The 12,061-nt window shown below is 38.4% G+C and overlaps 1 protein-coding gene across 1 annotated transcript in view; it reads left to right on the top strand.

The window, feature by feature from the left end:
- FCHSD2 (FCH and double SH3 domains 2) overlaps positions 1-12,061 on the top strand; it is a 244,164-nt gene that overhangs the window by 192,175 nt on the left and 39,928 nt on the right. Inside the window, exon 8 of the mRNA XM_073879594.1 lies at positions 3,544-3,660. Coding sequence (XP_073735695.1) covers positions 3,544-3,660 — 117 coding nt within the window. The remainder of the gene's footprint in view (positions 1-3,543; positions 3,661-12,061) is intronic.

Below are 12,061 nucleotides of genomic sequence, written 5' to 3'. Positions count from 1 at the left end.
CCCTGCTCTGCGGGAAGCCTGCTTCTCTCTCTCCCACTCCCCCTGCTTGTGTTCCTGCTCTCACTATCTCTCTGTCAAATAAATAAATAAAATCTTAAAAAAAAAAGCGAACTAAAGATTAAATTAGCTAACATTTCAAAAAGAAGCAGTCACTAGCAGTTCCTTTGGTAGAATCAACCACTGCTAACACCACCGTCAGATCTACACTAGATCCTGATTTGTATCAATCTTGGATGGTAGAGGTTGCATTAGAATGTTTCTCTGTGTATTGTTTAACACATGGGCTTTGTTGCCTTTTACGAAATTCTCATTAGTCTAAACCTGAGTTATAGGTAGCTTCCACATGTCTTCCCATGGCTTGATTTTAGAATTCATGAAAAAAAATTAACTTGAATTTGAATCACAAAATCATATCTCCCAATCAGTGGCCTTTGTTGTCTGTCCTGATCGTTAGACGCTTCTGTCTGAGGAATAGTAAACCCAAAAGGAAAAGGCCCTATCTTTACTTCCCCAGCTCTTACTTAAGCACAGGAAATACTAAGTAAAAAGGTAGAGATTATGTGTGAGCAAGTAGGGCTGTGGCCTATCTGCAGCCAGTACACATTTAAACCCACTTACCTATTCCTAAAATGTTGCTCAGTAATAAAAATCAAATTTCTCCATCAGCTGTCTCCTTTCTCATCTATTCTGTTCCCTGTAAGTTCATTCTGTGTTTGAGATCTGCCTTGATGTTTCAACATACCTTCAGTCTTGTTTCTGATTCATTCTTTGGGCTAGCAAGAACCTAGGAATTATGTGGAATTTTTTGTTAATAATAACAAGATTTTGTTTCAAGTAATTTTCAACTGGGTCTTTAGCATTAACAATTACCACTTATTGGGTACTTAATTATATAGGTACTATAAGAGAATGTTTAAAATAATGAGCTCATTTTATCTTAATAACCCCTATGAGACAGGCATTTTCACCAATTTTCAGATGTAACTAAGACTCAGATTAATAATATGCCCCAGATCATAAAGATAATAAAGGACATAGAGAGGATTAAAACTGAGTCTGTCTGACTTAAAAACCTGTGCCTGGGCTCTTCAGAATATACGTTTCTGGCATTCCATTTATATATTAGATTCCTCTGATTAATGTAGATTGCATTTGCAATCTTTATCCAGGGTTTAACATTTTAAACCCTAACTTCTGAGAATGGATTAAAATTTAAATGCCTAGATCCTTTTACAAAGCAAAATATAATAATAAAGACGGTTCTCAGATTCCTAATAGCCCAAAGAATGAATCAGAATAATAAAATGTAATGGTGAAATTGGTTAGATTTTGACTTTGATTATTTTGCTCTATTTCAATGCATTTATCATCATATAATCTAGCTTTAGCTGAAATGTCTGTGTAGAGTAAAAGTTTTTTTTTTAAGATTTTATTTATTTATTTGAGAGAGAGAATGAGAGACAGAGAGCATGAGAGGGAGAAGGGTCAGAGGGAGAAGCAGACTCCCCACTGAGCAGGGAACCTCATGTGGGACTCCATCCTAGGACTCCAGGATCATGACCTGAGCCGAAGGCAGTCGCTTAACCAACTGAGCCACCCAGGCACCCTGAGTAAAAGTTTTTGAACCTTGCCTATAATCCCCCCAACAGAAATAATAAGTTTTTAATCCAGTCAAATTCTACTTTACCAATTTTGAGCTATGTGGCCTTGCAAAAGTTAGTTTTCTAAAATCTTTCCACTGTAAAATTTTGCTTCTTTTTTTGTATTGAAATCTTCTTGGGATAATTCATATTTAAGAAATTGTTTGCTTTCCCAATTATTAGATTTTTGTCAGGGGTTCTTAAGAGTTTAGAGAAAATTAAAATAGTTTAGTGGTTAAGAGCTCTGATTCTGAAATCAGACTTGTATGATCAAATTTGTAACATTTAATATCTGGTAGACACTAGAAATTTTACCTAACCTCTCTGAGCCTTAGTTTCCTTTTCTTTTTTTTTTTTTAAGATTTTATTTATTTATTTGAGAGAGAGAGAATGAGAGACAGAGAGCACAAGAGGGAAGAGGGTCAGAGGGAGAAGCAGACTCCCCGCTGAGCAGGGAGCCCGATGTGGGACTCGATCCCAGGACTCCAGGATCATGACCTGGGCCGAAGGCAGTCGCTTAACCAACTGAGCCACCCAGGCGCCCCTCAGTTTCCTTTTCTATAAGATGGCTGTATGACTTATCTCATAAGGTTGTTCTAAAAGTTATGTGAGGGGTGCCTGGGTGGCTCAGCTGGATAAGCGTCTGCCTTTGGCTCAGGTCATGATCTCGGGTCCTGGGATCGAGCCCTGCATCAGGTTCCCTGCTCAGCGGGGAGTCTGCTTCTCCCTCTTCATCTGCTCCTCCCCCTGTTTATGCTATCTCTCTCTGTGTCTCAAATAAATAAATAAAATCTTTAAGGGGCGCCTGGGTGGCTCAGTCATTAACCGTCTGCCTTCGGCTCAGGTCATGATCCCAGGGTCCTGGGATCGAGCCCCGTATCGGGTTCCCTGCTCTGCAGGAAGCCTGCTTCTCCCTCTCCCACTCCCCCTGCTTGTGTTCCCTCTCTCGCTGTGTCTCTCTCTGTTAAATAAATAAATAAAATTTAAAAAAAATAAATAAAATCTTAAATAAATAAAAGTTATGTGAAAAAAAAGGCGGGGACGCCTGAGTGGCTCAGTTGGTTGGGTGTCTGCCTTCAGCTCAGGTCATGATCCCAGGGTTCTGGGATCCAGTCCCACATCGGGCTCCCTACTCAGTGGGGTGTCTGCTTCTCCCTCTCCCTCTGCCTCTCCCCCTATTCATGCTTGCTCTCTTTCAAATAAATAAAATCTTTTTTGAAAAATAAACAGCTATATGAAGCACTTTTCACACTGCTTTGTATAGTAGGGGTTAACTATTAATATTGGTAATTTAGATTTTGCAGTTTGTTCTTTGTGAAACAGAATAATAGTATTTTAGGGCTAGAAGAAACCTTTACTGATCATTTAATCAAGCACCCCTCTCTTTCGTATGATATTAAAGTCCAGAGGAGGAAGGGCAAAACCTAGTTTGAGGGTTTTTGGTGGATTGGTGATGTACCTGAAACTAAATTAAACCCAGTATCTTTGTGGACAGAGAGGTTGTGTTTTGTTCTCTTCACTTCTATCCATTGATTCTTTTTTTAAATCCCATTGAAACGATTGAGTTGTTTCCATTTTACCTACGTAGCTATTTTAGTGTCATAGTAGGTTGGCATGAATACTTTTTTTTTCTTTGTTTAGCTAGATTTTTTCACACCCAAAATGGATCAGTCCATTAGAGATGAAGCTCTACTATTAAGGATGTAAAATGAAAAAAACCTGTGGTCATTTATGGTTTCACACCGTCCTGCTAGTGTTCTGACATGAGACATTGCTTCCCACAGTAGTGGAGCATGGCTTGTTTTGAGTGCTGATTAAGTGAAGGCTCTCTGGTCCACCTACAAACAGTAGTGATTTCCGTAGGCATAATAATGTTTGGTTTCTGTTCTCTCTTATGTTGTAGAGCCGACAATTAGAATCAGAAACTGGGACCACAGAGGAGCACAGTCTAAACAAGGAGGCTCGAAAATGGGCCACCCGTGTGGCACGTGAGCACAAAAACATTGTTCACCAACAAAGGGTAAGTGTAATAGAGAGAGTCTTAGGCTACATTTAGCTTAAGCAAAATGTCAAACCTGTTTAAGGAGTTGAGTTTTGTTAATGTGAAAAATACCCTTTTTATGTTTTTTCTGTAATTTCATCCACTCAGCAGTATGCTCTCAGCTATCTACTTAGCTTGGAAGTTCCTTAAGCCCTTCAAGCAGCAACACAGTAATTTATCTGTTTGCCATAACATTTCCTGAATGGCTAGTGATAGTGTATTACCGTCTCTCAGGTAGTAGAAGAGACATGCCTGTGTTGAATTAAGCTTTTAATGCCCTAGACAAATTTTTTTGAAGACTGGCTGGCTCAGTCGGTAGAGCATACGACCCTTGATCTCAGGGTCGTGAGTTCAAGACCCATGTTGAGCATAGAGTTTACTTAACAAAAAAAACTAAATTAAATTAAATAAAAATTTAAAAACTAAAATTGAGCACCAAAAAAATATATCTTCAAGACTAAACGCTAAGCACAAAGAAATTAGGTATAGTAAATTTTTTCTAATTTCCATTTATTTATAACTTTTTCTTACCCTTCACATCCAACTTATTAAAAGAATTGTTCATATTTAATGTCTATATTTCCTATTCTCACATTTATTTTTTAGCCCATAATATTTGGACTTTTCCTGCTTTTCCTTCCCTCATACTTCATACAGACTATACTTGCCAAAATCACCAGTGATGTCTATATTGCTAAATCCAAAATGGACACTTTTATTTCTCAAAACCTGTTGGCAGTTTCATCATAATTGACAAATCCCTTTGTGTTAAAACATTCTCTTCTCTAGTTATCCATGACTCAACACTGTCCTTCTGCCTCTCTGGCCATTCCTATATTCTTTGATAGGTTCTTCTTTCTTCACCTCATATATAAGTATTTAAACTCCTTAGAGTTCTGTACTAGGCTATCTTTTCTTATTCTTTATTCTCATTATAGGCACTCTCAACCAGTGCCATGGTTTCACTTACCAAAAATCATAAATTAATATCTCCAACACTGGGCCTTTCTTCTGTGTGTACATATATCATCCTCTTGCCTGCCTTGACTTCTTTTTACTGTCTCACAGGGATCCTGAGTTCAATGTTCCACTAATCTAATGCTGCAAAACAAAACACCTCAAACTTAATGCCACAAAGAAGAGCATTTTTAATTGTCTCTTAGCACTCTGGAGATTGGATGGACTTAGCTTGCCACTTCTCTCTTGGGAATCTCCCATGTGGTTACAGTCAGATAGTGACTGGTACTAGAGTCACCTCACAGACTTCCCCACTGAAATAACTGGTTCTTGGAACAGGAAGACTTGAACAGCTGGGAACTAGAACAGCTAGAGCTCCTCATGCATCTCAGTCTCTCTGTGGTCTCCCCATATGGTCTCTCCAGCACAGTGGCTTCAGCTTAGCTGTACCTCTTACATGGTGGCACAGGGCCCCAAAGGTGTGAGTCCCAAGAATGAGCCAAGTAGGAGGTATGTTATCTTTTCTGGCCTAGCCTCAGAAATAACATATTACTTATGTCATATTTTTGTTAACTGAGGCAGTCACAAAGGCCCATTGTCCAGGTTCAGGGGGAGAGAACATAAACTCTACTTCTTGGTAGGGAAATAGCAAGGTTCTAGAAGAACATGTGGAGTGGGAAATATTGTAGTAACTTTTTTCAAAAACACAGTCTTCCACAGTCTGCCTTCTGGTTATAACAGTTTACATCCTCTTGCATGCAAAATAAAACTCCCCTCTTTACCCCAAATCCCCCAAAGCCTGGTGTCAGACTCCAGTAGGTTACGTAAATGAGAGTCACAGACAGATGAGGCTTCTTGAGTGCAATTCCTCTAAGAGTTTATCTCAAAGAATTTGTGAACTAGAGAGACAAGTTATCTGTCTACCATATATCCAGTAAATAGTGATTAATTACTGCAGCTTTATACTTCTAAAATATAAAACACGTGAGACTTTGTTTTATTAAAATGCTTTATGATATTTGAAAGTAATGTTCAGATATTAAAAATAAGTCTGCTTCCTCTGTTGTCAAGGCATACTGTGTCTTTCTGCTAGGAGACAGATACAGGCAGATTTCAACAACTTCTCCATTTCTTAATAGCATGACCTATGTTCGGCTTTAATCTAGTAAGGTATAATTTAAGCAGTAAAAATAAGGGTTTTTTTTAATACTAAAACCAGTTCTGCTTTTGGCCATGATAAATTACCATGAGATCACACTTAAAAAACAATGAAATTAGTAGCCATATGACCTCTCAGGTTTTCTGCCTAAAGGCACTTTTTATATTGCAGTGCAGGGAGGGAGAACTTAAGCAGGGCACCACAGACTCACTGAGTTGAGATGACAGAGATTAGAGTTCAGAGTGGCTGAAATGGCATGAATTTCAGGGCAAAGTACCAGACAATATGGAGACGCAGAGAAAGAATTCCAAAACTCGACATAGATACCCCCTTCATTCTGGTGCCGAATACTAAACCACACATGCATATGATGAAATTCCACAATACGGGGTAGAAAATGACAGAGGAGATAAGCTGAAGGATTCCCAGAGGTCACATAGGTCCAGAACACATTCAAGTTGTGATTAGCAAAGGTTGAGACTACTCATGGATCACCTGGGGCATTCAGGAGATTACAGAAGGATCATACAATGGTTCCAGGGCTAACTTGTCTTGGAATAGGGCTACTTTAGAACAAACCTAACAGAGCTTTAAAACAGGCTTCAAAAAGATCAAACTAATCCACAAGTAACTTATTTGCCTGCCAGGGGGAAAAAAAATCTACTCTTCGCCTGGGTGCCTCAGTCGTTAAGCGTCTGCCTTCGGCTCAGGTCATGATCCCAGGGTCCTGGGATCGAGCCCCGCATCTGGCTCCCTGCTCCACAGGAGGCCTGCTTCTCCCTCTCCCACTTCCCCTGCTTGTGTTCCCTCTCTTGCTGTCTCGCTCTCTGTCAAATAAATAAATAAAATCTTAAAAAAAAAAAAAACTACTCTTCAAAGGAAGGAAACAAAATCCAGTATTCAGTAACATAGTATTCATGGTGCACCTAGGTGATTCAGTCAGTTAAGCATCCCACTCTTTTTTTTTAAGATTTTATTTATCAGAGAGCACAAGCCCAACCGCACAAGCAGGGGGAGCACCAGGCAGAGGGAGAAGCAGGCTCCCCACTGAGTAAGGAGCCTGATGCAGGGCTCGATCCCAGGACCCTGGTGCTTAACTGACTGAGCCACCCAGGTGTCTCTAAGTGTCCCACTCTTTATTTTGGCTCAGGTCATGATCTCAGGGTTGTGAGATCAAGACCCGCATCAGGCTATGTGCTGGGCGTGGAGCCTACTTAAGATTCTCTTTTTTCTCTCTCCCTGTCCCTTGGCGCCCCCCCCAAAAAGGCATAAAAAAAAAACAACAACATAGTATTCACAATGTCAAGAATCAAGTTTGCTAAATATTAAAAGAAGCAAGAGAGTATAACCCATGATCAAAGGAAAAATCAATTAAAGCAGACCCATAAATGTCAAAGATGATGGAATTAGCAAATAAGGACTTCAGAACAGTAAATGAGTTCAAGGATTTAAAAGAAAACAAACATGAACATATTGAAGAAAGAAAAGGAAAATACACAAAAGAACCAAATGGAACTTTGAGAGCTGAAAATACAATATTTGAAATGAAAAATTCAATAAATTGGGTGACACCAAAAGAAGAACAATGAGCTTAAAAGTATATATAGCAATAGAAACTGTCCAAACTATCGAGTCCCATATCGGGCTCCTTGCTCAGTGGAGAGTCTGCTTCTCCCTCTCCCTCTGCCTGCCACTCCCCCTGCTTCTGCTCTCTCTCTCTGTCAAATAAAATAAAATAAAAAGAAAGAAACTGTCCAAACTGAAACACAGAAATAAAAGACTTTTTAAAAGTGAACAGAGCATCATCAATCTGTGTGGGAGAATATGTGCTCTAACATTTTGGGAGTTAGAAAGAGACTTATTTGGAGACAGAAAGAGAGAAGAGTCAATTTCATAATCAATTTGTTAAAAAGCAGTGATACTCAATGATATGAGACTCAAAATATTTTCTCTAGGATCAGGAACAAGGCAAGGATGCCCCCTTTTGCCACTTCTATTCGTTATAATACTAGAAGTTCTAGCCACAGCAGTTAGGCAAGAAAAAGAACTAAAAGGCATCCAAATTGAAAACAAACAAGTGAAATTATCTCTGTTCACAAATAAAATGATCTTACACACACACCCCTATTAGAGCTAGTAAGCAAATTCAGCACAGTTGCAGAATACAAAATTAACACACAAAAATTGCATTTTTTAAAGATTTTTATTTATATGGGAGAGAGAGATAGCAACAGAGATAGCTGGAGAGGGCACAGGAGGAGAGGGAGGAGCAGGCTCCCCGCGGAGCAGGGAGCCCAATGTGAGGCTCAATCCCAGGACCCTGGGATCATGACCCGAGCCAAAGGCAGACGCTTAACCGACTGAGCCACCCAGGCATCCCCTAATCAGTTGCATTTTATACACTAACAATGTACAATCCCAAAAGGAAATTAAGAAAACAGTTCCATTTACAATACCATCAAAAAGAATAAAATACTTAGGAATAAACATAACCAAGGAGGCAAATTACTTGTACACTAAAAGCTATAAGACACTGATGAAAGGAATTAAATAAGATATAAATAAATGGAAAGACCTCCTGTGTTTATGGAATGGAAGATAATATTAAGATAACAGTACCACCCAAAATGATCTACAAATTCAGTGCAATCCCTATCAAAATCCCAACAGTATTTTTTTTTGCAGAAATAGAAAAACCCCTCCTAAAATTCATACGGAATCTCAAGGAACCCTGGCTAGCCAAAACAGTCTTGAAAAAGAAGAAAGTTGAAGGACTCATACTTCCTGACTTTAAAACTTATTACAAAGCTACAGTATTCAAAACATTGTAGTATTGTCATGACAGACATACAGACCAATGGAATAGAAGTTTCAATATTTTAATTTTATTTCTATTTTTTTAATATGGAGAACTGAAGAGTTTTTTAAAGTTTTAATTCCAGTATAATTAACATACAGTGTTATATTAGTTTCAGGTGTACAATGTAGTGATTAAGCAGTTCTGTACATTACTTAGTGCTGCTTAGCATAAGTGTGCTCTTAGTCCCCATCACCTGTTTCACCCATCTTCCCACCTGCCTCCCCTCTGGTAACCATCAGTTCTCTATATTTAAGAGTTTGTTTTTTGGTTTATCTTTTTTTTTCTTAGTTCATTTGTAAAGGTAGCAGTATTTTAAAAATACCTGTTATCTCCAAACTAACCCATTTATTCAGTGCAATCCAAGTCAAACATCCAGCAGGAGTTTTTAGAGAAAGTGACAAAATGCTTCTAAAACATACATGGAAATGCAAATGATCTAGAATAACTAAAGCAATTTTGAAAAATAAGAATGAAATTGGAGGGCTGGGGTGCCTGGATGGCTCAGTCAGTTAAGCAAGCGTTGGGCTCTGCACTGAGCATGGACCCTACTTGGGATTCTCTCTCTCCTTCTCCCTTTGTGCACCACCTCCTTCCCCTCCCCCGATGGGCATGTGCTCACATGCTCTGTCTCAAAATAATAAATAAGTAAATCTTAAAAAAAAAAAAAATTCGACGGCTGGGGTGCCTGGGTAGCTCAGCCAGTTAAGCATCTGCCTTCAGCTCAGGTCATGATCCCAGGGTCCTGGCTCCCTGCTCAGAAAGGAGTCTGCTTATCTCTCTCCCTCTGCCCCTCCCCCTCAGCTTGTGCTGTCTCTCTCTCTCAAATAAATAAATAAAACCTTTAAAAAAATGGAGGGTTTACTCTACCTCATTTCAAGACATAAAACTACAGAAATCAAGATGTAGTATTGGTGTAAGAATGGACTTACAGATGAATGGAACAAAAAAGAGACTCTAGAAATAGGCACACACATATATAGTCCATTGATTTTTAACAAAGATATGAGAAACTTATAAAAATGCTAAATAAATTTTAATAAAAATGAATCCAGTTATATATTAAGCACATGACTAATTAAGAGTGCCAGGATGATTCAACACTAGAAAATTTCTTAGTATAATAAACTGCATTTTCCAAATAAAGATGAAAAATTCTATGATTTTTTTATAGTTACCAAATAATCATATGATAAAATTCATTATCTCTTAGTGATTAAAAAATAAAATGGGCGCCTGGGTGGCTCAGTCGGTTAAGCGACTGGTCGGGTCATGATCCTGGGGTCCTGGGATCGAGCTGCCCCACGTCCGGCTCCCTGCTCAGCAGAGAGCCTCCTTCTCCCTCTCTGCCTGCCACTCTGCCTACTTGTGCTCTCTCTCTATCTCTCTGTCAAATAAATAAATAAAATCTTAAAAAAAATAAAAAATAAAACGAAAGTCACAGCCAGCAAGATAAAGAATTTTTCATCCTAACAAGGATAGCTTCCTGAAACTTACAGCAAAACATTATGTTTGATGGTTGTGTTTTCTGTATCTGCCATAACAAATTACCACGAACTGAGTAGCTTAAAACAATACAAATTTTTTTATCTCACAGTTCTGTAGGTCAGACATCTGGATGGGCTTAGCTGATTTTACTGCTCAGGCTTTAACAAGGCCAAAATCAAGTTGTTTTAGTTAGCTAGCTAGGCTGGCCTCTGGGGTAGAACCCACTTCCAAGTTCATTTAGGTTGTTGTCAGAATCTAGTTCCTAATAACTGTAGAACCTAGGTCCCTGCTTCTTTCCTGTCAGCTGGGGGTACCCTTAGCTCCTAGAGGCTACTCTCTCTGATCCTTGCACATGGGCTTCTACATCTCGGAGCCAGCAATGATGCATTGAATCCTTTCTGTGCTTGGAATCTCCCTGACTTCCTTTTTGGCCTGTCTCTCATCTGATTCCAGCCAGAGGAAGTTCTCTGCTTATAAGGGGTCATAATGATTATATTGAGCTGCTTCAGTAATCCAGGATAATCTCCCTATTTTAAGTTCCATAACTCTAATATATCTGTAAATTATATTTTACATATAAACAGTTCCAGGATTAGGGTGTGGACCTCAGTCCTACAGCTATTAGGAATTAGATTCTGACAACCTGAATGAGCTTAGAAGTGGATTCTACCCCAGAGGCCAGCCTAGCTAGCTAAAACAACTTGATTTTGGCCTTGTTAGAGCCTGAGCAGTAAAATCAGCTAAGCCCATCCAGATGTCTGACCTATAGAACTGTGAGATAAAAAAATTTTTTGTTTTAAGCTACTAAGTTCGTGGTAATTTGTTACGGCAGATATAGAAAACACAACCATCAAACATAATGTTTGCTGTAAGTTTCAGGAAGCTATCCTTGTTAGGATGAAAAATTCTTTATCTTGCTGTCTCTGACTTTCGTTTTATTTTTTAATCACTAAGAGATAAAGAATTTTATCATATGATTTTTTGGTAACTGTAAAAATAATAATAGAATTTTTCATCTTTGGAGGTCATTCTGCCTACTAAAACAGTAAAATAAAGAAAACAGTACTGAGCATCACCACTACTTTTCAGTGTCATAAGATTTAGTGCATTAATGAAAGAAAAATAAAGTGTTCAAATATTAGGAAAAGGTACACCTGTTATTATTTATAGATGATATGATTGTGTACCCCCCCAGAATATGTGACCCAAGACTCAAATAGACATAACAATGGGGCAGTAAGGTGAATAGATAGAAGACTATATACAGCCTATAAAACAAAAGAACTTTAAAAAGTTAAGAGTAAGGGAATAGAATGAGAGGAAACATTTATAACATAACAGAAAAAGGACTAATATTGAGAAAAGTATGCCAAAGTAATAAATAATAAAAGGACAGAAAACTAGAAAAAGGAATAGAGGCTAAAGATTGACAATGTCTAATGTTGGTGAGATACAGAAAAATATGCCGTCACACACTACTAGTAGAAGACTATGTACAACTTTTGGGAGGCAATTTGGCAATGTCTATTTTTTTAAATTTTTTAAAAAGATTTATTTATTTTAAGAGAACAAGAGAGCGTGGGCAGGGTGGGGAGGGGCTGAGGGAGAGGGAGAAAGAGTCTCAAGCAGATTCCATGCTGAGCTGGGAGCCCACCCCAGGGCTCCATCCCATGACCCTGAGATCATGACCTGAGCCAAAAGCAAGGGTCAGATGCTTAACCAACTATGCCACCCAGGTGCCCATGGCAATGTCTATTTTAATTAAAATGTACAATTTCCACTTCTGTATTTTTATCTTAAATATTCCTATGTGTGTTCAAAGAGTCATTAACCAGGTTGTACAGTACTATTTATAATATTGGGAAATTTGAAACTCATAGCAATAGAATAAGTAAATAAAAATGGTACAGCTAAACTAT

Source organism: Callorhinus ursinus, unplaced genomic scaffold, assembly GCF_003265705.2.
Source record: "Callorhinus ursinus isolate GAN/ISIS: 27379988/994484 unplaced genomic scaffold, GSC_fseal_2.0 scaffold35, whole genome shotgun sequence".
Classification (NCBI taxonomy): Eukaryota; Metazoa; Chordata; class Mammalia; order Carnivora; family Otariidae; genus Callorhinus; species Callorhinus ursinus.
The sequence above is the reverse complement of the archived record's forward strand: the minus strand, read 5'-3'. Positions and strand labels throughout refer to the sequence as shown.